At 42.8% G+C, this 27,201-nt stretch overlaps 1 protein-coding gene and 1 non-coding gene across 2 annotated transcripts; both read left to right on the forward strand.

Moving 5' to 3' along the window:
- Positions 1-2,766: 2,766 nt before the first annotated feature.
- On the forward strand, positions 2,767-25,963 carry CTSO (cathepsin O). The gene is made up of 8 exons (XM_043487694.1): positions 2,767-3,063; positions 9,709-9,817; positions 10,368-10,507; positions 13,158-13,325; positions 15,047-15,168; positions 20,133-20,296; positions 21,082-21,174; positions 24,023-25,963. Exons 1-8 carry the CDS (start codon positions 2,782-2,784, stop codon positions 24,055-24,057), a joined length of 1,113 nt encoding a protein of 370 aa, XP_043343629.1. The 5' UTR covers positions 2,767-2,781; the 3' UTR covers positions 24,058-25,963.
- Positions 23,537-23,643, forward strand: LOC122425123. The gene has a single exon (XR_006264711.1). It is a non-coding gene; the product is annotated as a U6 spliceosomal RNA (small nuclear RNA).
- Positions 25,964-27,201: the final 1,238 nt, after the last annotated feature.

A 27,201-nucleotide genomic window follows, 5' to 3' on the forward strand; every position in this document is an offset into this window, starting at 1 on the left:
TCTAAGAGGGCTGCCCATGACATCAATTCAGAAGACTTCTGGAAGCCATTTAGAAAAGATTATAGCAGAGAGACCCAGTAAGCTGCCTGTGTGGGTGTGTGGCCTGGGTAGCCACATAGGACGCTGTGCAAGAGAGACTCATCCTTGGTTTAATGTTCTACTGTTGCCATCCTGAAGTCCTTACTAACATTGTTTACACGGGACCCTGCAAATCACATAGCTGCCCTGAAGCCAGAGAAGACAATATTACTCACTACTGTAACCAAAAGTGCTACAGCTGCTCACTGCTCAAAAGCCATTAAGGAGACTAGGTTGGTGAAAAGGAAAATTTGCTTTTGGATTCTGGCAACCTGTGGGGAGGGTGCATGCCTGTCCACACACACACACACACACACACACACACACACACACACACACACGTGGGGAGGGTGCATGCCTGTACACACACACACACACACACACACACACACACACACACACGTGGGGAGGGTGCATGCCTGTACACACACACACACACACACACACACACACACACACCCAACAGTCAGGGGGCAAGAAATTTTATAGATGGATGGAGGGGGCTATATGCAGAAACAGCACAGTCAGCTCTGACCATCATCCTGAAGTTGGTCATTGGAGGTCTGACCAGTGTCATCTTGTTTGTTTTAGGTCCAGTTAATCTTCAGTTCCAGGGTCGGTTTGTTTCCATTTCTTCAGGCCAGTTCTCAGAACTATGGCAGCTACCGTCAAGGCTACAGTCTGGTCATCATACAGTTAACTTCTCTTACCTGGTGGGGGTTTCAATATCTATAAGACAGCTCACAGGCTATGGCTCAGAATACTATCTATAGCCCTTGAGAAGGAACAAAACGTCCTTGACTTTGCTTACTGACTGAATTATTATTGCTTTGTCCTGTCAGACTGTTTTCCTTTGTGTCTGCATTTTCCCACTTCTCTGATTAAACGTATTCTTTGGCTAAAGTTTTTCCACAAACAAAGGCTGGCAGAGGACATAAGGGACAGGGACCACAGGACCCTCTCTGTTTCAGTACTATTCACTGCTCAAGGAAATGAGGAGAGGTAGAATGACCAGGAAAGAATATGAATTTTCCCTGGGGGAGACACTCCAGCCTTCTCCCCTGTGTCCCTCCTGAGTTAGGGGAGTGGAGAAACAGCACCAAGTTTGGTACACCGCTTGCTGTTCCAAACGGGAACCCTGATGCCACCAGCAGCAGGCCCGGGAGACGGTTAGAAAAGCAGAATCGGGAGCCACTTCAGAACTCCTGCATCAGAATTTGCATTCAATGTGCGCTTTAAATTTGAGAAACAAATCTGTACCCTTCCAAAAGCCATCCGTGCACGATGACAATGCACGTTACAAGTGGCCTGGTCTCCTTGTTATTTCTGAACTCAGGTAGCAGCTGCTCCCGGCTCAAAAGCCAAGAGGCAAGTGTGAACAGAAAGGATAGGTGCTTTAATCAGAAAAGCCAGCAATTTGGGGAGAAGGTGGATTCATGTCCTGAGATGAACTCTAAAGATTTTGTGCAGTCACGGTACGTTTTCAAGGGAAAAACGGATGGGAGCACAGAGTCTCAGTAAGTCAGGGAAGCAGGAGGGTGGGATCAGCGTGATCCTCCATAGCTGCAGGCTGGCTGACTCTTCAGATGTTATCTTGCCTGTGTGGTCCACCAGCAGGACTGCTCAGCCGGCTGTTCTGGGTAGAGAGTGAGCCACACTTTAGCTGCTGAATTCTTCATTCTTACCTCTTTTTATCTAGAAGAATCAACAGGTCAGGCTAGGCATGGTGTGCATTCAGGAGAGCATAAGACAGGAGTTAGTTTCACTGCCTAGGGATCTCATTCCTACAATTAGGTTTTTAAGGTTCGAAGGCATAGAAATGGGCAAACAAAAAAAAGAGCAAAAGAGCCACTTTCATCCCTAAAGGGGATCTTCCACCTTCACCAGAAAATCCTTATCCTGAAATGCTGCCAGAATGGGATGTTAACTGATTTGAACATTACTTCTGCTGTGTCTGTGGTCCATTCTCTAGGATTAAGTTGATATGAAGTGAAATGACTTGAAAAGATAATAAAAGAGAGAAGAAAACATGAAGAATGGGTTACTATGAACTAAGCTGAGCAGGGGGAAAGCAATGTAATGATAATAAGAGGGGGAAGTAAAGTCACTCAGTCGTATCCGACTCTTTGCGACCCCGTGGACTGTAGCCCACCAGGCTCCTCCGTCCATGGGGTTCTCCAGGCAAGAATACTGGAGTGGGTTGCCGTTTCCTTCTCCAAAGAGGAGGCAAGCTACCTTAAAAACAAAATAGTTAATAAACCAAGAGCTTAAAACGCGCTGGGCATCTTACAAAGCATTTGAAATACTTTATTTAAATCTCAACACAAACGTTAGAAGTGCCACCTTCAGAAACTGATTTCCAAAGTTTGAACTGGCTATGATCTAAATCATCAAAACGTGGTGTATTATTTTCACAACTGTGTGTTTTGATACACAATTATAAACTACTGCTGAAGGAATGTCTGTGTAAATTAACACGCATTTTGGAATTGGGCTCCAAAAGTCAGGGCCCATCACAAAGAGAAACAGAATTAAGGTCCTTTGGATTCCACTGTTGCCTGCATCCTTCCACCTGAGATAAAGGAAAAAGAAAAAAGATCAAACTTCACTTGATGCAGGAAGTGCAGGTCCCACAGCTGTCTGCACGGTCACACTTCCGTGTGAAGAAGCTCTTTTCTAGCAGAAGTGAGACTACCCCAGGGCATGTGGTCCTGGGCAGGTGCTCCCACTGAAAACAGCGTGAACCCTGCAGTTTGCAGCCTACCCGACATCCGGGCTCAGAGCCGCCAGGACCGAGGGGGCGTCACCGTCCCAGCCCCGCGCCCCGCCCCGGACCCGCCGGCGGGGAGGAGCTCGGAACCGAAGAGGAAGCGCGGGATGGAGCTGCGGCGCCTCTGGCTTCTCTGCTGCTGCTGCTTCTGCTGCTGGGCCCCCTGCGCCGCCCTGACCCCGCCGCTCGGCCGCCAACCGCTCGCCGCCTTCCGGGTACCGCGCACGCCGGGGGAGCCCTTGCGGCGCTTCCAGTCCCGGGCTGGGCGGGGCGGAGGGGCCGCGCGAGCCCCACCCCCGGGGTCGCCGGCCGCTTCCGGTCCCGGGTGGAGGGCGGGGCCCTGGAGCTCCACACCGTGGAGTCGGCTGTGTTTTCCAGCCCCGGGGGAAGGATGGGCTGGCCGGAGGTGCCACTCGAGCCAGTCCCGGCGGGTTACCAGCCCAGTCCTTTCCCGGGGCGGGAGGTGGGGCTGGGGCACCTGGGCGCCACACCCGGGGCGGGGAAGTATCTCAAGCCCTGTCCTGTCCTGGGGCTGAGGGGCCACGCGAGCGCCACCCGCGGGGGTCGCCTACCCTGTCAGGTCCCCGGGCCGGGAGAGGGGGCACCTGAGCTCCACCGCGAGGGGTTGCACGCCCCGCCTGTCCCCGGGCTGAGCGGGATGGAGGGACCACGCGAGCACCCCCAGGAAATACCTGCGCCGTCCTTTCCCGGGGAAGGGGTGGGGGGCACTCGAGCGCCATCCCCGGGGGGTCGCCTAAACTCAGTCCGGTGACGCGCCCGGGTTCCAGACCCGGACTCCGTCCTAGGGTTTCCCAGGGCATGCTGACCCACAGATTGGTCCTCCTGGAAGGATGTGTGCCTGAGGGTTTATATGACACGTCCCAGGTTGCCCACTGATTATGTCCAAGCTGGTCCTAATTGAAAAGCACAGTCTCCAGGCGTTCTCTCAGCCTCCCCAGACTGTGCATTTCAAGGACTGGAACCAGAAGTAGGAGGCAGAAACCTGGCCGTTTTCCGGAGGGGGACACTGATCACCTCCTCCTCAAATCAGAGTTTTATCGGCCAGGAGCCAGCATTCAGAGCTCAGGGAATCCTGCCAATGATTTTCCTGAACCCAGGCTCTTGGACTAGCTCACACCCTACAAGTTCATCTGACTTGGTGGAGACTGATTTAGAGAAGGGGGTAGGGTTTAATTTCCTTTTCATATTATTTTGAAAAGGGTTCATGATCTCAGATTGCACCCCAGCGTTAAAACTCAGGAGCACACCAGTTAGCTGAGTATCAATAAGGTTTTTCCTCAAGCCAAGGAAGCTGCAAGAGAGAATGATTTAGAGTGTACCTCACTGTGTTCTATTAATATATATCGCATACTATTTAATAGTTTTAAGTTGTGAGAGGTCATCATCATGGTTTAATTTTGCTGTCAAAGAAAGTTCATTCCTAATTGGGAAGTATGAAGTCAGTAATCCTGCTGCTTATTGGACTTGTATTTATTCTTTATCCTAGTATTTTTTTGAGGTTTGCCAGAGATTCTGAAGCTGTGCACCTTTCTACCCCTCCTGCTGGTCCCCTGCAGCCCCAGTGTGTGGGAAGTGCCAGCCTCTCCTGATTCTATTTGTATTTTTGCCCAAACCAAGATACATATTTTTATCTCCTACTTATTGCTCTAGCTTTCAAAACCAGAAGCACTGGTATAATTGCTTGAGAACAAAGTTTCTGTCCTGTATCTCTTCTGGCCCTGAGCTTAATGACATGTGATGGTGAAGTAAACCCCTTTGGGGGAAAATAATCAGTCCCAGCTATCCTGGTGATGTGTTCGTTGACTGAAGAAATAAAAGCACTGCAATACTCCTCAAAAATATATTTGAGGATTGGAATCACAAGGAAGCCAGAGTAATGAATATATCTTAAATATGTGTTATTTGTTTAATTTATAATTATGTGTGCATTTGCTCATATCATATACTCATACTAGAGGCCCTACCCAGACAATGGCAGCTAGGAAATACAGCTAGCTCATGTCAAGAGAAGTACAAGAGTGCTTGTTGGAAGACGTAATTTCTCTTTTAAGTGGAGAAGGGCAGAGTGATGAAGATTTTCAGCACATTTTAAAAATCTTGAGAGAACCTGAAAAATTTCCAAAGCAATTGCCCCTGGTGGGACTTGACTTCATGAGATGTTGTGACTCCTTTCCACACTTGCTGGAAACTGTGTTTGAACCTAGATGGCTGTTTGAGCCTGGAGCAGACTGGACATGAAAGGTAGAAAGGGCCTTGCTCGGGCATTAGGAAGCATCCCTCCACCCTAACAAGAGGGACTAACATGTGTTGTGACTGATGCTCAGTATAACTCTGGAAAGCTTTACTCCTTAAAATTATGTCAGATTAGGAGTTGGTTGAGTTGAAATTCTCTGCTTACCTATCTGGGGTAAATTACGGACAGATTCTAGAAAATTCCCTGGCTCCATAATCAAGTTAAAATTTTAAAAGTTTAAAAATTAAAATAGAGTTATAAAGTGCTCTCTGTGTTGTGCTAGGGAGAACCTATAGGTTTTAGGGTGAAAAGTAAATATGGAGGGCCAGGAGCTGTAGTTTTTGGCTCTTTATATCTTATTTAGGGAGACCAAAGAGGTCTCATGTCTGCAAAGGCATTGATGAACAGTGGCTCCTAAAATGTAGCGTGGAAAGGTATTCAGGGAACTGCAACTGTTGACACAGTTGGAGAAAGGGTCTGATTGATTAGTAATTTTTTCACGGTCTTAGGTTCACGGTGAAAGGTTTTGTGCCTGCCTTACCTGTTTTCCTAAATTCACTGTGAATATTCCGTGAGTGGAAGTTAGGTGGCATCTGTGATCCTTGCTCACAGACTGTTGTTCAGTTACTGTTGAGTGAAGACCAAGCTCCTCCTGGGATGATTATGGGATGCCTCTCAGGATAACTGACAGGGAAAGAAGGGGAGAGCACTCACCCCCCCCGCCCCCACCTTTTCACTCCTTAGAAGCTTCTGGTGCTCAGGAAGCCCCTGCTCTTGTTTCACGCGCCTGATCCTTATGCTGGAACCCAGCTGTGCACTGACTTTTATTCCTGCTCCCTATTTGACCAAGAGCAGCTGGTCTCCTGACCACTTTGGGGCTACAAACCCAATAAGGGAACCAATGACCGTTGTATGTACTCACTTCAGAATAATGTTTATATGCCAGTGCACATGTGATTTTGCCTAAAATTTCAGAAGCTTCACTTTTAAAATGCTTACCTTAATGATACATGCGCCAGTTTTTAAAAAATTAAATTATACATACTTGGAGGCATGTTTGTTTACATGTAAATAGATCATTTTACAATGAATGATCCTAATGAATGAGCCACAGACATTTGCTATTAATAGCCCCTGAAGATCTGGATTATTTCCTCCAAATAAACTTTATCCAGAATTCTTTAAACCACAATTTTCATCTAACTGAAACATTAAGAGGTGAAAATGATGTAAGAGACTCTTGTTCAGGTGGTAATTTCTAATGGTTCTAGCTTAATGCATATACTGCCAAAATTAAAATATACCAGAAACTTGAAATCTTGGGTAAAAATTTATTCATTCATTTGTTCATCTGTCCATCTATTTATCTCTTACTTTAACATTTACTATGTATAATGTGCTGACTTTGAAAAAAAAAAGCACAATATAAGAGTTTCAAGTTAAGTTTTGTTTGGGGCAAAATGAGAACTATAGCATGGGAGACTGCATCTTAGCTCTGAGAAACTGCTCCAAAGAGGTAGCGGGGGAGTTCAGTGTATGTGTAATTTTAGTGGAAAGGGAGTACATGCAATCAAGCACATATTTTTTGCGGAAGGTTTCTGCTAATCATGAGGAGCAGATGTCATCATGTAGGAGATGCAAGAATTGGGCTCATAAAATCGGCTCCTGAAAATACCTGTCTGAAGAGCTGTCCTGCCAACTTTTTCTTGAGCACAGGCACGTCATTTCTGATCTTCACACAGAACTTCTTTCGGGGGTGTTGAAGGTCAGCAGCTGAAATGGCGCATGATTTAATCCCTCTAGAGGAAGATGGCATGCACCTGGAGCAAGTGCCAATTTGTAGTTGATGATGAGATGGTCTAGGTTTTCTGATTGATTCAATGGCATATAAGACACAAATGGATCCTGTTAGAAGTTGGCATCTGGTCAAAGTAGGCATTTCATCAATTCCTTCCCTCAGGTTGATCAAGTTTCCTTTCATTCACTGCTGAGAGTCCTTATCATGAAAGGATTATGAATTATGTCATATGCTTTTTCTGCATCTATTGAAAATATCATATGGTTTTCCTGTTTTTATTCCATGAGTAGGGTGTATTGTGTTGATTATTCAGATACTAAACCAATGTAGTCTCTTTTAATGGACCTCACTTGGTCATGATTCTATTGTCTTATAAAGTTTTGAATTTGATTTGCTGATTTTTTTTTAAGGATTTTACATCTACAGTCATGAGGGCTATTGGTGCATATTTATCTTGCCATGAGGTGTTTCTGTCTGGTTTTGGAATCAGGCCTTATATAACCAGGTGCAAGGGGTTCCCATGAATGTGTGTGTACAATTGGTAGTAGCATTTCTTTTTTAATTATATGGAATTCACCAGTGAAGCCATCTGGGCCTGGAGTTTTCTTTGTGGGATGATTTTCAGTTAGGAATTTAATGACTTCAGTTGATAAAAAGTTGTTCAAATACTCTATTTTTGTTGTATCCAGATTTGGTGATGTAGGTCTTCCTTGGGGATTGTCCATTTTGCATAGGTTATCAAACTTGTTGGCCTCAAGTGCTCAAAATATGATTCTTCTAGTGCCTGAAGCATCTTTGTGGTCCTTCTTTCCTTCCCAATAATGGTGATTTATGTGTCTTCTCTTTCTTCTTTTTTCTTTATCACAGGAGTCAAGACTGAGAAAGTGCAGGGGAGGGGGCCTCAGGGAGAGCATCTGACTAGAGCAAAGCTCTAAGCTGAGAGAAGGGGGAGAAAGGGCCTGGGGGGTGTGCCCTGGATACCCTGCGGGCGAGGGCAGGGTCACGAAGCCATAGGGATGCATTAATCACAAACCAACCTTCAGGGGAGTCCCTTCCCCTAGTAGGACACCTGAGTGCTTGGTCGTGGGCCAGGTTGTGGGAACCTGGGTCTCCTCGCTGCAGTCTGTCTGTGAGGCCCGCCTTCGTGGCTGCATGTACTTTCCTGTGCATCCATAAAGGTCCTGCATCCTCAGGACCTCCATCATCCCTCCAACTCGCAGTGAAGTCCAGGTTGCCTTTAGGACCTAGGAACCCTCTGAACTGCTCAGCAGTTTGCAGTCACTGGCTTATATTTGTCACACACTCATTTTGTGGTCCAGTTCTATTTTTAGATGTATACATCTTCTTCCCAAATTATATTCAAAGCCTTGCTTCATCAAGATTATCTTTTGAATGCCTGAAACTCGATAACTGTTGATAATTTCATAGATTAGCAATCCTTCCACATATGCTCAGTAAGGAAAAATACAATCATGATAAATCCCAGGAATAATTTGCTTAAAAATAAACAGCTTATGCCATTTGCAGCAACAGGAATGACCCTAGAGATTATCATGCCAAGTGAAGAAAGTCGGACATTGAAAGCCAAATACCCATATCACGTATATGTGAAACCTAAAAAATGGTACAAATGAACGTATATATAAGCCAGAAATAGACTCACAAGACATAGGAACCAAATTTATGGTTTCCAAAGGGTAATCGGGTTGGGGGAGTTATAAATTAGGAATTTTTAATTAATGATATACACTACTATATATAAAATAGATAACCAAAAAGGTCCTACTGTATAGCACAGGGAACTATATTCATTATCTTGTAATAACCCATAATGGAAAACAGTCTTAAAAATAATTATATATACATATGTAAAAAAAGTAGCTTAGAGCTATCAAGGGCATGATGTATATAAAATATAATTATGCGTTATTCAACAAAAAATGCTAATTAAGCATCTGTTATGTGCCAGGCGTGTGCTCAGTGAGGCGGAAACGGCAATGAATAAGACAGACCAGCCTGGCCCTCATTTTGCTTATAGGTTGATGAGACAGACACACAATAAACATATAAGTGAACAAGCAAGTTTAGAGTAGCTGAAGTTAGAAACTTAATGAATGGTGGTCTCCTGAAATTGTATTTACTCCACACAGTTGGTTAGTACTAGCAAATTGAAGCTTGTTTGTGTAAAAGATGAGCCTAGCATACTTACCACAAAATTCAAAGTGGAGGAATCTGTAAATAAGGATCTAATTTTCAGACAGACAAACCAAGCCATTTTCCTGGGACATTTCCAGGATTGAATCTCTTTCCCAAAGCCTTTTACCCAAATGAAATAGAGATCTCTGTAAAACCGAGATAGAACCACACTGATTTATCCAGTAGTTATTTATTCCTTTTTTCATGCTTCATTCATTGTGCTAAGACAAAGATAAAGATCACATAAGTACTTACTGGTTACAATTCCTACTAGTGTCTGGTATTTATTTGCAATTTATTTTCTTTTTTTCACTATATTAAATAAGCACAGTTAGTGCTTTGAAAATCCTTGGTAAAGAGGAATTATAAATGGATAAGACATTCCTTTCCCAGCCTCAGAAATTATTCCTAAAGTCAGATAGTATTTTTAATACAAAATATTTATAAATCTAATCTATTATTTTAGGTAACCTTTCATTGTGATCCACAGGAAATAAATCAAGCTTTTACTTTTGCATCTGGAAACTATTTCTAAGTCAGTTATATGCACATTGCTCCAGAAAGTTAACATAGGTGATAGAAATTGGGTTTTTTTTTTTTTTTTCCTTCTAGGAAAGTCTTAGTAGACAGCGATACTTGAATTCTTTATTTTCTCATGAAAACTCCACTGCCATCTATGGAATAAACCAGTTTTCTTATTTGTTTCCTGAAGAGTTTAAAGGTATGGACTCTGGGGTTATTAGCTGATTAGTTTCCTGATTTTAATTTGTTTCCTTAATTTTTAAGAATCTTCAGTTGTGAATCTAGTAAACTGAGTAATAGTTAACATTGATTAAATACTTAAAAGTGTCAAGCAAGTACCTGATGCTGACAGTTGGAGAAAAAAGTTCATGGCCACTTTCTTCTAATAATCACTTAAGAACTAAATACTATAAATGCAGGCATTTTCCTGTGGCTCAGAGGAATAGCACCTCATCCCTCCTCCAGTTTTCTATGCTATTTCTGTTCGAGACCCCCCCCTGGTTATGATAAAACAGATGTCAATTATACTCATTTTTTATTGACCTGCTTCTGTCAAACCATTTCATGTGACAGCCCGGCCCTATTGGAAGAATTCTCATCTTTTATAGCTTTTGTCTACTCCATTCCAATTATGGAAAAGAATAAAAGGCAGACTTTATCAGAAGCTCCACTGTTTCTGTTGAAACATCCCTCTGAAAGGAATCCCTGTAATAATGTTGGCTGTCCTTTCATCTTGTGTGTGTCCTCAGCTATTTATTTAAGAAGCAGCCCTTCCAGGTTTCCCCGATTTCCGGCAGAAGAGTACACGTCCATCTCCAACCTGTCTTTGCCATTAAGATTTGACTGGAGGGATAAGCATGTCGTCACCAAAGTGAGAAACCAGAAGACGGTATGTCTTAGGTTTTTTTTTTTTCTTTTTAATCACTTTAGGATGGGAGTCACTTTTGGGGTCAAGTCCAATCAAACTTGTGATGGAACCATCCTTTCAGTAGGTAAATTCATACCTCGGTTATCACAAAACAATGAGAACAGGAGACCACCCCCACTGGAGGGAGGAGGCGCTGTTAGGCCCAGCTTCACTCAGGGGATGAGCTCTGGGGTGTCCCTCTCTGCCTGCCCGGCCCCCACTCAGACTCCCAGGGCTCTGCAGAACAGCGGGTGGAAGGCTGAGGGAGGGGAACCAACTTAAGTAGCTCAAAAGGGAAACAACTTGAAATCAGGCGCCTGGTCCCTCAGTGCCCCCGGAACCCTTGGGCCCATCCCTTGAGCTCCCTCAGAGACCCTGCCCCCAGCCCCACCCCTGCAGAATCACACACCTTTTATCTGTGGTCCTTAAAAAAGCTGTCAGATCTGCTTTGATCTGACATAGACGTGCCTGGAAATTACCAACTGTGCAAAATCATAAAATGAAAATGAAAGGGATTGTAGGAGAAATGAGGTTAAGACTCCGCACTAAAAATTCATGACACATTAAAAAAAAAAAAGAACAAGAAAGTAGTAAAAGTCACAGCACAGTTTTATCTGTGTTAAATGATAAAGAAATGTGTAAGCCCTGCAGTAAGTGCAACCATTTACCACCATGTGATATCACTTATATGTGGAATCTAAAATATGACACAAATGAACTTATCTACAAAACAGAAGCAGGCTCAAGACACAGAGAACAGACTTCCTCTTGCCAGGGAGGAGGGGTATAAGGGGATGTAGGGAGAGTTTGGGGTTAGCACATGAAAGCTATTACATATAGAATGGATAAACAACTAAGTCCTACTGTACAACACAGGAAACTGTATTCAATATCCTGTGATAAACCAGAATGGAAAAGAATATGAAAAAGAATGTGTGTGTGTGTGTAACAGACTCACTTTGCTGTACAGCAGAAGCTAATACTACGTGTAAATCAACTATACTCAATGAAAAGGCCAATTTTAAAAATGCAGCCATTTACCTTGCAGAAGTCTTGGGTGTGCCTATTAAGATTATCTGGAATCAGGGAAAGCAGAACCCCAGATGCAGGTGGGGGTGCTCATAGCCCACAATGAGCCGTCTTGCTGGCAGACATTAGAGGACAGGCGTGTGTGCCCTGCACCCCTGCCAGGCGCAGGGATGTCAGCTTACCAGGAAAAGTTGACCCCTAACTACAGGGATGTGGTCTCAGTTTGTCTGCAGTGGGAACCTCAGCAGGTCACTCAGCGTCGTCTTGTAAGGCCAGCATTTTGGATCCAACAGTTCCCCAGTGACCATCTCATTAAGATGATCTCCTTTTGTTTCTCAGATTCTGTATTTGTTGTTGTGGATTGAAATAACCACCATATCATGTGCTTTATTACTGGATTCTAATGAAGAGTGATGCGGTTTGCTTACAGTGTCTTAAAGTAGAACTTTTATTTAGAAATCTTTGTACTAAAGGAAAGATGTTTTGGAGCAGCCACCACCCTCTTGGGGCAGCAGTAGGTGGGTGACCTGAAGCAACATGCATTTACCTTTCTCAAGGGATGCAGAGCCTGCAGTAGCCTCCCTTAGTGAATGCTGTACTCTCCACATGCCCTGGAGCTAGAGATGGAGATACGGCCACGTGAGATCCCTCAGAACTTCACTCCACGAGGCCCACCAGCCGCCCTTCCTGTCTTTCCTGCAGCAGCTGCTGCCAGGATTAAGGTGGTTCCACCCAGTTTCAAATCCCACTCTCATCTCTGCCTTTCCTGCGATTCTTTCTTATGTGAAATTCTTGATTCCATTCCCTTTCATTCCTTTGTTCTAGTTTATCCAATAAAAGCAAGTTAAGAGACCCAGAGTCAGAAAGATTGTTCGTGAGTATTTCAGTGAGGAACGATTACTGTGGGTGCCTATAGTTGGGACATTACCTGTGCGTTCATAATGCTGATGGGCTAACAAGTCTTTTATCCAGGTCCTGTGCTTATCTGTTAATGAGAACAAATATGCACCATGCACCCCTGCTCTGCTCACCTTTCCCTGCCTTCTGCCCTTGGAGGGGAGGTGTCGGAGGGCAGAGCAGAGTGTCAGGGTAGAAGCACAGACACACTTTTTCATGTTTTTTCCATGATGGTTTATCACAGGATATTGAATATAGTCCCATGTACTATACAGTAGGAATTTGCTGTTTATCCATCCCATAAGTAATAGTTTGCATCTGTTAATCCCACATTCCCTCTCCACCCCTCCCCCACCCCCTCCCCCATGGCAACTACAAGTCAGATGCCTACGTTTGTGCTGACTTGTTTTTTTAAAAAGAACATCAGTCCAAGTGTTTTCCTAATCTCTAAAGTTGCCTTTTATTTTGCAATGTCAACTGGCAATAGTGATACTCCCAATTTACCTTTAATGAATAGTACATTTGGATGCTTATAAGAGAATTGAATTGAAAGTCAGCAGGATTGGCCTTTATATTCTGTAGGCCTCCAGATTCTGCTCACTTGAGTTGATCATTTGTGTTGTCAGAGATGTCGCTAGACGTGATTGGCACATTGTTAGATAACAAATGTCATTCTATCTCTGTTTCTATCATCATTCTATCTCAGTGTGGTGGATGCTGGGCCTTCAGCGTGGTGGGTGCGGTGGAGTCTGTGTGTGCGATAAAAGGGCAACCCTTGGAGGCGCTGAGTGTCCAGCAGGTGATAGACTGTTCTTACAGCAACTATGGCTGCAACGGAGGATCCCCGCTCAGCGCTTTGTACTGGCTCAGTAAGGTGAGTGGCTCTGCGGTCTTTTAAGCTGCTTGTTGACTGTGTGTTCAGTCTGTCATTTACTCAGTAATATTTTCAAGTTTGGAAATGTAGCTAACCAGAGCTTGAATTAATCCAAAGATTTCCCAGATATCTGACTATGTATATTTAGAAGTGGGATCTTTAGGAGGTAATTGAGGTTAAATGAGGTCATAAGGGGCTTCCTTGATGGCTCAGCAGTTAAGAATCGTCCTGCAATGCAGGATACACGGGAGATGTGGGTTCGTTATGTAGGTTGGAAAGATCCCCTGGAGGAGGAAATGACAACCGACCCCAGTATTCTTGCCTGGAGAATCCCATGGACAGAGGAACCTGGCAGGCCATGGTCCATAGCATCGCAGAGTTGAACATGACTGAAACAACTTAGCATGCACACACGAGATCATCAGCCTGGGGCCCTAAGTTGATAGGACTCTGACAGAAGAAGAGGATGAAGAGGGCAGGGCCTCTGTCTCCCGTGTGAGGACATGGTGAGAAGGTAGCCATCTGCACCTCAAAGAGAAAGTTCTCACCAGACACTGACCCTGCTGGCACCTTGACCTTGAACTTCCAGTGTCCACAACTGTGTGAAAATAAATATCAGTTGTTTAAGCCCTCCACCCCAAAAAATAAGAATTGCTTCTGTGTAGGTCAGCCATCAAGAGAGAAACCAAAGTGTGAAAAATCTTACCTGCTATCTGTGTTCAGAAAAATATTTATTTTTATTCCCTAATATTACTTAGTAAATGCTTTTTTTGCAGATGACCCATAAAGATGACAGTGTGTGATTATTCATTTCCATAGAACTTCTGAATGCCCAGGTTAAAAGGGGACTAGAGGTCAGCTGGTTGGGTACCTCTGTGTAGATGCAGAACTGAGCCCTGGGAGGTGAGACCCTGTTGCCAGGTCAGTAGCTGAGATGGGCAGCACCCTGGCCCTCTCCCCACCTCCCACCCACCCCCACCACACACCCTCTGACACTGTCCTGGCCCATCAATAGTGGTGTTGAAGCCAGTGATGAAGGCGCTGTTGTTGTGTACTATGAAAAGCTGTCAAGACAGAGTTCCCAAAGTTGAGCATCCCTGTCTTCTTCGTTTGCTGAATCTTAAGTCACCGCCAGATGAATGGCACAGAGAGCAGCGATGGAAGGATGCTTGTGAGCATAATGCATGACCTCAAAGACTTGATAACCTAGAGCCAGAGCTGTGGAAGGAAGATATTTATGCTCTTATACCTTCAGGAGAAAGATGGCCAGATTTTATTATTGAATCAGTGGAGGTTCTAAGAACAGGAGATATAGAGAAAACAGGAGCAAAAGACAAAGACAAACAGAGTTTAATTACCTAGTGAAGTAAAGTCGCTCAGTCGTGTCCGACTCTTTGCGACTCCATGGACTGTAGCCTACCAATCCTCCATCCATGGGATTTTCCAGGCAAGAGTACTGGAGTGGGTTGCCATTTCCTTCTCCGGGGATCTTCCTGACCCAGGGATTGAACCCAGGTCTCCCGCATTGCGGGTAGACACTTTACCATCTGAGCCACAAGGGAAGTTTCCATAAAAAAACACTTAAAGTTTTAACTTAAGATTTTCATAACTCAAAGAATACCCAGATAATGAACTGTGACCAAGTTGAATCTTAGACTCCTTGTAGTAAGTGGTTTGATCTTTGTCACAACCATGTGACATAGATTATGATTTTCTTTCAGTTGCAAGTCAAGCTGGTGAGAGATTCAGAATACCCATTTCAAGCCCAGAATGGCCTCTGCCGTTACTTTCCTGACTCACATTCTGGATCTTCAATCAAAGGTTATTCTGCATATGACTTCAGGTAAATGTCTCCTCTTGTGGTTTTCTCTATGTTTCTTAAGTTATTATCTATTGACTACTTGGAATTAATAAGTTGATTGGCAGCACTGCTTCATACTTTTAAATGTTTTAAAATACACTTGATTCCCTGGTGGCTCAGATGGTAAAGAATCCGCAGGCAATGCAGGAGACCAGGGTTCCACCTCTGGATCGGGAAGATGCCCTGGAAAAGGGAATGGCCACACACTCCAGTGTTCTTGCCTGTAGAATTCCATGGACAGAGGAGTTTGGTGGGCTACAGTCCATAGAGTTACAAAGAGTCAGACATGACTAAGCGACTAACACTTTTATTAGAGAGATGAATTGGCAGTCACCATGGAGGTCTATGTTGTTTCTTAAATATCATACACTTTTTTTCCATGTCTCTACCAACAGAAATAATGCGGTTAAATCAACACATTTAAATTCATTTGAAGGTATAATTGATACTTAGCACCTCCTACCAAGTTTGTGTCACAATTACCCTTAGCGCATTTCAGTCTTACTCTTGAATTAATAATAATAGTAAAAACTTGCTTTCTGTAGATTCTGAAGCTAATGGCAAGTAGTCTTACTTTCCAAGAAGCATTTTTGAACCCCCTCTCTGTACCTTACATTTTTCAAGTCCTTGACTGTCAGAAAGATATAAAATGAAGTTTTCCTATTAGAGGCAAGTGGACAGAGTATATAACCGGGCAGGTGACGAGCTCATCCTGCAGGCGTGATGGGATGCGTGGGTGGGTGAGGAAGGGACTTGTGTGGGAGTGGGAAGGGCGTGATGACTTGGAGTGGGTTCAGTGGAAACAATCATTTAAAAATGCCTTAAAAACACATGGCACTCAAAGCCAGCTAAAGAACCATTATGACCATTTTATTTAGTGCAAAATAGGTGCTCAGGGATGAGACACAGAACCATCCAACTCCTTGCTTCATTTTTTAGAAGTATGAAGGAAGCTTTGAAATAGAGAAAGTAAAAAAATTAAATTTGGCTAAGGTGACAGACTGGTCTACTACTTACTGAATATAAAAGCATCTCTGGGTCTAGATGGCATTCCCCCATGGAATCTGAAAGAAATCATAAGTGACTCTGGATCCTCAAACAAAGTGGAACCCACACCAGCATACATGTGTCTGAGGACGGGCTGGCCATCCCCTCGGCTCCTGGCTGCCAGAGCAGCTGTCACCTGCCAGCTCAGTCCCCAAGGTCAGGATGCACAGAATCGTGATAAACGGGCAGGGTCCCTGAGCACGGTGGTCCCCGCCTCCCTTGAGGGTGAAGGTCACATACTTTCTAAGTGAGCAAGTGAGCCCCTGTGCTGCCAGATCCTGGAGAATCTAAGGTGAGTATGTGCACAGGATCCTCCCGAGGTTGACAGTGTGATCAGAGAGAACTCAAGGCATCCCTTGTCACAAGGAGCAGAGTGAGAAAGTTAGGAAGAAATAAAAGAATAATGGGCATCGGTCTACTTTAGAGAGAGAGACAAAGCGAAGGTGACTGCAAGATTCATCTGTCCTTGGATCAGAAGGCAGAGGCCGCTGTGAAAACCCACCCCCCATCACACAGAATATTAAACTCTGAGAACATGGCGCCAAGCTAACCACATTAGACTCTCTCTGCAAGAATACCTTCCTTTGATTTATTCATTCATTCATATATTTTACTGAACCCTGTTTCAGGTTCTGGGGATTTGGCAGTGAACACAGCGGACAAAAGCTCTGCCCTCTGGGCTATATTTTAGTGATAGAGACAAGCAGTAAACCAAAGAAATAAAAATATGAATGGTCTGCTAGATGAAATAGCTTTAAAGGAACTAAATAGCCATGAGGTAAAGAGGAAACAACAGCGGTAAGAAGTTGCAGCCTCAGGATGGAAGCCCAGGAAGGGGGTTCCTGGAGAATGTAACATTTAGTGAAGACTTAACTCTGCAGCTACCTGGGGAAACACAGCTCCTGGCAGAAGGGATTGTATGTGCAAAGGCCCTGTGGCAGACACTGGTCTGGCATAGCAGTAGATCAGTGAGGAAGCCACTGTGACTGTCCTGTCATCTCGTGTGGCGTCATATCATGGAGAGACGCACTAGACTGGAGGTGATGAGGTGACAGAGGTCGTCAGGGGATGATCTTGGGGCAGAGTTGGACGAATGGTCTTAGATGTCTTAGATGGGATGGAGAATAAAGCCCCACAGGGCGTATTGAGGGATATCTGTGAGGATAAGAGAGGAGAATGTCAGGGAGGACTCTGGGATTTTTGCCTGAAAGACTGAAAGAATGGAATTGCCAGGCATGAAGCTGGAAAGTCTAAGACAGGAACAGAACAGCAGGTCCTCGTGAGACAGACACACAGAAAGTAATCCCAGGAATCTGGGAGGACTAGGGTGTGAAGCAGAACCAGAGAGCCAAGTGTCCTCAGGAAGCAAGTTGGTCCTGGGGGTAACCTGGCTCTCAGTCCCACCAGGACCTCCGGAGCTGGGCAGACTATGCATGTGAGAGATGACGCCCCACCCGTGTTGGTGTACATCATCTCCCGGGAGTTTCCCCTGACCTCTATTTTTACCATCATGCTCTCTTAGTTTTTTAGTATGCCCAGACAACACCAGCCCAGATCATAGCTCTCAGCCAAAAAGTTCACAAAATTGTCTTCTAGCTCTGAAAAGATATATTTACATTTAAAACCCTTCTGAATCCTAAAAGCATAATCTAGCCTTAAAAGCAGAATGATCATTCATACACAGGCTGCATCCTGCATTTTTGCTCATCAGAAACAGACCTCAGGAAAAACATTTCAGAAGCCAAACTAGAATATGAACATGACTATTTAAATAAATAAAAAGGGAAAGAACCTATCACGTATAACTAAGGATGGAAGAACTAGGATGCCATAGGGAAGATGAAGTGTAAACCCATGTGCTCATCAAGGGTCTGTAACAGGTAAGACTCTCCCTAATCTCCAAATCTTTATGACAATAACGTTTAGGAGAATTCTTAAAGACTGCAGGATTTGTCTCTTAATGATCTGTGAAAGTGATGGTAAGCTCATGGAATATGATAGTAGTTCCATATTGGGCTAAAATGGAAGTAAAGATACTTTTTGGAATATATTGTAACTTGTGTCTAGCCCACACCTTTCTGAAAGATGAGTGACAACAGTTCTGGGGCTAAATGGAACCTTTCCCTGGAGCCTTTCCCTGCTGGTCTAGACCACAGGTGCCCTCCTATTTCCTGTTTTCCAGCAACTATGAAATCTTTTTCCTGGTCCTCCCTGAAGCAGAGATCATAACTGAACTGTTTCCATGACCCCATAGTGTTCACCACCTTCTGCAATTCCCTCAAACGTCTCTCTTTCATCCTTCTCCTTCCCTCACACCATCTCTGTAAAATGATCTTTGATTTTACTGGAATAATTTACTGGATAGCTTTTGTTATCTCTAAAATGTGGAGGCAGTTATCTTCTGGTTAATATGGAGAGTATCATGTTTGTCACCATTGTGTTACAAAACATTCCGCAAACTTAAATAAAATAGACATTATACACTAAAACCTGTGCTGAAGAAAACTAGTTTATTAGATAACTTAGAAACGAGGGAAGGACACAATGTTTATTATAAACCTCAGGTATAATTTATGGGTCAAGCAGGCTATGAAATCTATGCCTATAATTGTATCTTTATGTTGATGCTGAAGGTGGGTACAGTGGCTGTGTCATGAAACTGGAATTTGAACCAACTCTGTGGAACCTCAAATCCCATACCCTAGCATGTTCTCCTCCAGAATTTTATAATTTTGACTCTCTTTAATGAATACCAATTATTTTTACAGCAGCAAAAATTAGAAATGCCTGCTTGTAAATCTCCAAAAACATTGTCTCCTTAACAGATAATGTGAGTGATTGTTTAGAATGAACTTGTGGTTTCTATTTCAGCAAACCCCACTGGTAGGCACTCATGTTTTTTCCTCTTCTATGGACACACTATCCCCTTGATAGAAACTGGTCTACAGCTGGCCGGATGAGGGCTTATCTACTCTTTCTAGCCACTAATCCACCATGCTTTGCTACAGCAATAAACTATCAAACGCTATCTTAATGGGCTGAAATATCAGTAACTTGGCTTCAGTGTCCTACACCCACAAAGCTGACCTTTAAAAATACAATTAATGGTGTAATTATGTACTTTTAAGATTGATGAAGGCGACATGTTATGTAACATCAGACTTTATCAATTCAGGTCCAGGTGGGAAGGCAGAACTGCATGCCCTGCTGTCTTCCCAGTTCAGCCCTGGTTCTCCTGGCATCTTAACATCCCTCCTCCCTATAACTACACTCCCCGCCGCCCACATTTTTGGGTAGCTCTTTTCTATAGTTTTCTTTATTTGATGTTCACTAACCTAGGCTGTCTGTTCTCTTGATTTTTACTTGGTGTGGCAGAGGTGATGAGATTCACTACATCCAGGCTTTCCACTCTCCTTATTAAGAGAATCCCTATATTTTAGCATGGTACTTTGTCAACCAGCTATAAAATTTAATTTCCCATCTTCCTTAAAACTAACATTGGCCGTAGGACTGACATCTAGCCAGTGAGACCCATGCAGATGTGTGCAGAATGTGTGATCACTTCTGGAATCTCAACAGGGACATAGCACCTCCCATTTCTACTTCTTACTGTCTGAAATATGAGTGAAATGGCTGGCACTCTAGCAGCCTTCTTGGATCATGAAGTGATCTTGGGAATGGAAGCCTCTTATAAGAAGAACCCAGATCCTGGTATCCTGGAGCCCATAGTGCTCCTGGACTGCCAGTCTTCCAGACTTCTTACAGCCTCCTTTGTTTAGAACTTGATAATTGCCACCAAACCTACTCCTTGCCATATACAGATTAAATACATCACTTTTGTAAAATATTTTTACCTTGGAAATTAAACTTCTTAACCAATTTTTTTTTTCTTTTGATAGTGGCCAAGAAGACAAAATGGCAAAAGCACTTCTTGCCTTGGGACCTCTGATAGTGGTGGTAGATGCCATGAGCTGGCAAGATTACCTGGGAGGCATTATACAGCATCATTGCTCCAGTGGAGAATCAAATCACGCCGTCCTTGTAACAGGCTTTGATAAAACAGGTGAGTGCTGGTGAGACATGACTGATTGCTTTGCAGCTTGAACCCCAGCTTGACACGTGATTCCATCCTTTAAAATGCTGAAACTTGGTCCTCTTACATCTAAGTTCTCATGAGCTTTACAGCTTTGCCATAAACTTCCAGGTATACACGCCCTGCAGATCCCCTGGTCAATTTTTGGTAGATGCCATGTTAAAATGACACTAAATTCTTGATCTAAATATTGGACATTCTCCATCTGCAATGTTTAGGATAATTGCTGGGAAAAGAGAAGTGCTTATTATTTCATCATACTTACCTAACAGTTCTTTTCCTTTCCTTTTTTCAAATTGCTTGGATATGTGTATATATGTGTGTTTTCATTTTATGCAGTAAATGTAACAAGCAGAATGAATTCAAACCCCTTTTCCATTGATTGCAGTGTGACACTGGTACAGTTCAGTTTACTTGGCTAGTTTGTTAGCATTTTGTTATTTTTTGTTTGTTTGTTTATTTGCTTTCTTAAAACCACTCTACTTTTCAGGAAGTGTTCAGTCATGTCTGACTCTTTGAGACCCCGTGGACTGTAGCCCACCAGGCTCCTCTGTCCATGAGATTTCCCAGGCAAGAATACTGAAGTGGGTTGCCATTTCCTCCTCCAGGGGATCTTCCTGATTCAGGGATTGAACCCACGTCTCCTACATCTCCTGCATTGGCAGGCAGCTTCTTTACCACTCTGCCACCTGAGCTTTAAGTGAACATTCTTTCACCACAGCCATGTTCTCCAGGGTCTGATTTATATTTTGTAGGAAGTATCCCATACTGGATTGTACGGAACTCCTGGGGAACTTCATGGGGCATCGATGGCTATGTCCGTGTGAAAATGGGAGGAAATATTTGCGGTGAGTCTTGAACTGATATTGAAAATCCCAGGCTCAGTGTCAAGGAAGAGAGTGAATAGATTAAAATTATGAGCCTGTCCCATCCATGGTATGCATTCAGGGTTCTCAAACCACTGTTACAGTAACAATGGTCATCCTTCAACTAATTGATAAAAATAAAATAGCGTTTTTTAAAAAAAGACACTACTGCACATATTCATGTTTTTAAGAGGGACTGTAATAAAAAAAAAACCAATGTAATGAGCAGAACATTATAAGATATAGCAATAATTTACCAAAGTTAACTACTTCCAAAAATCCACTTAAGCTGAACTTCTCCAAAAATGTCTCCAATTCCAAATTTGCTTTTTATAACTATATGACTGTCCATTATTTTATGTATTATAATGCCTACCTTAGGATCATCAAGAATCACTTCTTCTTTGTATCAAACTGAGTGAAAATCTGAGCATTTGTGTTGTTTCAGATTTAATATACCTCTTGCCATCTACAAAATTCTAGCAAAAAAATTCTGTTCCCTGGAATTGAGAGGCTTAAGAAAATACCAGACACACTCTTTTGTTGAATAATAACATTTTTTGTTAAAGAACAACAACTTAAAATAGCTATTTAAGTATTTTAAATGTATCCTTAAAATCTATATTCAAACCCTATTCTAAAACTTTTGATCTGGAAAATCAGCAAATTTTCTGAATTGAGTTGACCCAAACTATATTGTGTATGAGAGCATTTATTTTATTTCTCATTAGTTCTAACAAATATACAACTTTTTAAAAGCTGTGGAATGCCCCCGGTTGTGATATTTATAATAAAATGATAGTCATTTTTAGATGTTTTTATAGTTAATTTGGCATTGCTACTGAAGTGGATAAAATATGAAACAGTGGTCTGTTGCCCATAGCTGGAGCACAGTTCTCTATTTGAAAGTACAAAATTCGCACAGAGAAATTACAGCAATGAAACAAATATGCTAACTTAAGCCAATCCCCTTGAATAGGACCAAATAGATTTTTTAGCTGAGGAACAGTTTACTGAAGCTCTTACAATAAGTTCTGAGTTAAAAAAAAAAGAGTTATGGAAAATTTGGGGAGCATATATATTTTTTTGCTTCTTCTTTTATATATATATGTAAATATATATATATGTAAATACATATATGTGTATATGTGTTACTTTGGCTGTGCGGGGTCTTCTATTCAGCCTGCGGGCTTTCTCTCGCTGTGGCACGTGGTGGCATCTCGAGTTGCAGACCGTGGGCTCCAGATCAGGCTGGCGTGGTAGTTGCAACATGCAGGCTCAGTTGCTCCACAGCATATGGGATCTTGGCTCCCCAACCAGGGATTGAACCCGCACCCTCTGCATTGCAAGGGCATATTCTTAACCACTGGGCCACGGGGGAAGTCCCTGAGAGCTCATATTCTGATTCAGTCTAGAGACAACAGCTCCATTGTTCCACTAAATGGTAACCAGAGCGTTGCAGCCAGAGTACCAGACTCCAGCCACGCCTCTCCTTTCAGCATCCCTGAGGGGCTTTGCAGGTAGAAGGCTGATGTGGTTCCTGACCCCTTGCTACCTCCAGTTTATCTCTGACTGTGGAGGGTGGTGCCTGCATCTGGGCTGAGGGGCAGCTACTGTTAAAGCTCTAGAAGGAGAGTTGCAGGAACATGATTCAGACTGGTTCATCTTCACCTCAATCATGACTCTGTTCCCTGCCCCCACCTCTCCCAGCCCCCAGCTACAAAGGGTGGTTGGGATCATTTCTTTATGTTCCCCAATTAAGTCTGCACACCCTGCCTGGTTAGTCATTATATAGGAGCCCACATCCTTTCTGAAAGTATTTCCTGAAAGTTAAATCCCTGATACATCACATTACTCTCATGAACAACTACCGAAGGCAGGTAGCAATTCTGTGGCTCCAAGAAATTTTAAAGACACAGCTAATCACAGACAAATCCAGTCTTCAAATAGGATGTTTCATCGCTTCTGCCATGGCATTGTGATCCCTGCTCTTTCATGCTAAGGAAGCATCACACACTTGTGACTGAAATTTTGTTGAAGTTCAAGTCTTAGAATTTAAAGGTTCTAAGTTATATTTAAAATAATCCTATAAATCATTGTATTGTCTCTAAAATATATACGAGTGCATTCCATATTTCAGATACATTCATCTGTTCAGTTAATAAGTTTTGAGGTTTTTTTAATAGTGTCTTGAAATAAAAACATTAAGCATCTCTGCTGATATCTGCTTTTGAGTTTGCCATGTTTGTATGGACAGGTAGCTAGAACCAGTATGCTATTTTCTTAGTAGATATTAACTTTCTGAACCCAAATCAAAACTGTCTTAATATTTAAAAGAGATGTAGTGCTCACTTCAGCAGCACATTTACTAAAATTGGAACAATACAGAGAAGATTAGGATGGCCCCTGTGCAAGAATGACATGTAAATTAGTGGAGCATTGCATATTTTTTGAATGGAGAGAGTAGCATGGAAACACATACACTACCATATGTAAAATAGATAGTCAATGGGAATTTGCTGTATTACTCAGGGAACTCAAACTGGGGCTCTGTAAAAACCTAGAGCAGTGGGAAGCGGTGGGAGGTGGGAGGAAGTTTCAAGAGGGAAGAAACACATGTAGACCTATGGCTGATTCATGTTGATGTATGGCAGAAACCAAGACAATATTGTAAAGCAATTATCCTTCAATTAAAAATAAATTTAAATTTAAAAAATTAGTGATGAAGGGTTAAATCATAGTGGTGCATAAGAAACTCATTCACATTAGTGAAAAAAACAGCATGTAAAGAAAAAATAGAGTACTACCAATGATTTCCTTTTTTTCTTAGGTATTGCAGATTCTGTTTCGGCTGTATTTGTGTAATGTGTTTGCCACATTGAGAGTCGAATACGAAATTGAAGGTTCATGATTAGAGCTGACACTTCATTCTTGGCGTTTCATCATTATGCTTTTGCAACTTCCGACAAAAACAGGTTCTAGGACCTGGTCATGTTGAAAAGAAGCTATGAAAATTTAGAGAGAGGTGGACTGCCCACCTCTGCAGGAAGAAGACCAGCACCAAGGCCTGGGAGGAAGACTGGGAACAGTTTCCTCCTGGGAGGAAGGTCGGATCAGGAAGTGTTTTAGGTCTCTTCATTCTGAAGCACCTATTATCTGGGTTTTGTTTGATTGTTGTTTCTATTTGTCCTTTGTTTGTTTTTAATGACATATTTCCAACAGGATTAAAGAAAGGATAAGCAGTCCTTTTCTTTTATGGGATTCAGTCACCAGCCTCAGCTGCCCCTACACACAAGAACAGCCAACTTAGAACTGTGTGTGCCTGTCATAGAGGTATTCCCAGCCTCCCAGAGGGAATTTCATAAGAGTTGTGAAATGCCAATTGCTTTTCCCCCCAAAAATGGTGCTCACCCCTTGACCTGTGCAGAGGTCATGTAGAACGAGCCAAAAAGACAATCACTTTTTAAGACAAACGATTGAAACTAAGTAACCCATATGGCAACCATGTAGTGGGAAAACCTCAAGTAGCCTTGCATGAGAGACAATGTTATTTGTGAATTCTCACTGTCAGTAGGATTTCAATGCATTTTTTTTTTTTTAAATGTGGACCATTTTAAAAGTCTTCATTGAGTTTGTTACAATATTGTTTCTGTTTTATGTTTTGGTTTTTTTGGCCTCATGGCATGCGGAACTGCAGCTCCCAGACCAGGGATCAAACCTGCACCCCCTGCTTTGGAAACACCAAGTCTCAACCACAGGACCACCAGGGACGTCCCTCCAGCACATTTTATTTCCTCCTTGGTTCTCCCTGGATTGAGGAGCAGTGGGCCTTCCTATATTTTCTCACCTTTTCTCTTACTCTCAACTGCAAAACTTTAAATCTTCCTCATGGTCTGGCTTCCTTGGCTAAAGTCTCATTTTTTACCTTCCATTTCTATTTTATAACCATTTGTTTGACTCCAGTAGTCTCTAAGGCTTTGTCCATGTCAGGACCTCACCTGTCTGCTCCTCTGTCGTGTGGAGGCACCACTCCTTTCAAAGTTCAGTCTCAGTAATCTGAAACTGTATTAGCCAAAATGTGAGCTCCCCAGCCACTGTTTTTCCAGTTTTCTGCTTGTTTTTTGCAGACTCCCATCCTAGCTACTTTTCTGTGCATCCTTTGAGGTTTCAGCTCATCCCTGGTTCTTTAGGTCATCTCCTCTCTTGCTAAGTCAGCGTGGCTGTGTAAGAACCTCAGAGCATGAAATCTGCTCTTCTGATTGAATATAAGTACAATCGTATCGTAGGAGTTAACACAGCTGCATCAAATACTGCATATTTAAGCATTTCCTCTCTAAGATTCATGGTCACTTTCCAGTCTCAATAGAAGCAAAATTGTAAAGGTAGCAACAACCACTGAAAACAATTGAGACATCCGATTTTTTTCTCTCATGGTTGGCCTTTATTAATATCCTTATTAGAAAAAGAAAATCCACAACAGGACACTATATCTTTTCCTTACACCAGCCAGAAGCAATTTCAAATGAATATGTGTTGACTCAGGTTTAGAAATGCTTCAGAATGAAAATTGATATTTTATTTGATTAATATTCTAAATATCCAACTGTACCAGAAAGGAATATGTCTTGATTGTCCTAGTTTGTGATGATGTACTAATTCTGGTAAAATGTAAATGATTTTCTGATACTCTTTTACGAATGATATTTTTAATTACAGAATGGTGCATACTTTTCAGCTCTTGTGGATTTTTATAAAATTAATAATGAAACAACCTATATTTGACTCTGAGTTAAGAAGACTCTGTCCTTGTGTATGGCTTACATTTTGTGAACACAGTGGTAATGTGTTTTATATTCACACAGGAGTTTCCTCAATTCTGAACCCATATATTGATTTTTTAATTTTCTCTGTAGACATGTTTGGCTTCCCAGATGGTGCTAGTGGTGAAGAACCCTTCTGTCAATGGAGGAGACATAAAGACATGGGTTCAATCCCTGGGTCGGGAAGATCCCCTGGAGGAGGGCATGGCAATCCACTCCACTATTCTTGCCTGGAGAATCCCATGTACTGAGGAGCCTGGTGGGCTACAGTCCATAGGGTTGCAAAGAGTCAGCCATGACTGGAGCAATTTAGCATGCATGTACATAGACACCTTAACTGCAGCGTCTGCAAACCATCTCCTTTCCCTCCTTAGGAAAAAAAAAACACACACACAAACAAAGAAACTCCCCACACCTCTTAGAGTCTCTGTTTTTGGTAACATCATGAGCATTATATATTGACCCAATCAATAAAACTGAGGGAAATCTTGAGTGTTCTACCAGTTCAGCTATACCTGATCCATCACCTGATCACCTGCCACTTCTCTATTTCCTCTCTCCATCCTTCCCTCAGTGCATATTCTTTAGCATCTCTCACCCCTGCTTCCCAGGAGTTGACCCACTATGTCCGTGTCCTTTAATCCAAGGCTTCTCAAGTCCCCAGACCAGGAGTCACCTGAGGATGGGAAACTGTTTCATCAGTCCCACCAGGTGTTCATGATGGACAGGATGCTAATCCATCTATCTGTGTTCCCTGGGTTGACAGTTCTAAAAGACACCACAATCATGTTATCCCCGCCCCCCACCCCCCCATTTTAGCCTTTTAAGGGTCTCTCCATGCCTAAAAGATCACACATCAACTCTTCTAAAAGAGATTTCCCAAAGAAGCCATTCCTGGTGACAGCTCACAGTAAATGGTGCCACTGGATTTGTGGTCTCCGGAGGAGAAGATTTAACTCTGGGACAAAAGACAGACTCAGTCACTCAGAGCTTTGTGTAGATTTTATTAAAGTAACAGGGATAAAGAAAGCTTCCAGCAAGAGGCAATGGAAGGGGGAGGAGAGTACCTGCTCACTAGTTTAAGCAGGACCTTATATACTTTTCAACTACCTGCTGAGAATAGATAAAAAGAATACCTCAAGGTTGCAAGAGTTCTAAGCCCCTTTCCCAAAGCATGCATCCTGAGATA

This window comes from Cervus canadensis, chromosome 1 (assembly GCF_019320065.1).
Source record: "Cervus canadensis isolate Bull #8, Minnesota chromosome 1, ASM1932006v1, whole genome shotgun sequence".
NCBI classification, from domain to species: domain Eukaryota; kingdom Metazoa; phylum Chordata; class Mammalia; order Artiodactyla; family Cervidae; genus Cervus; species Cervus canadensis.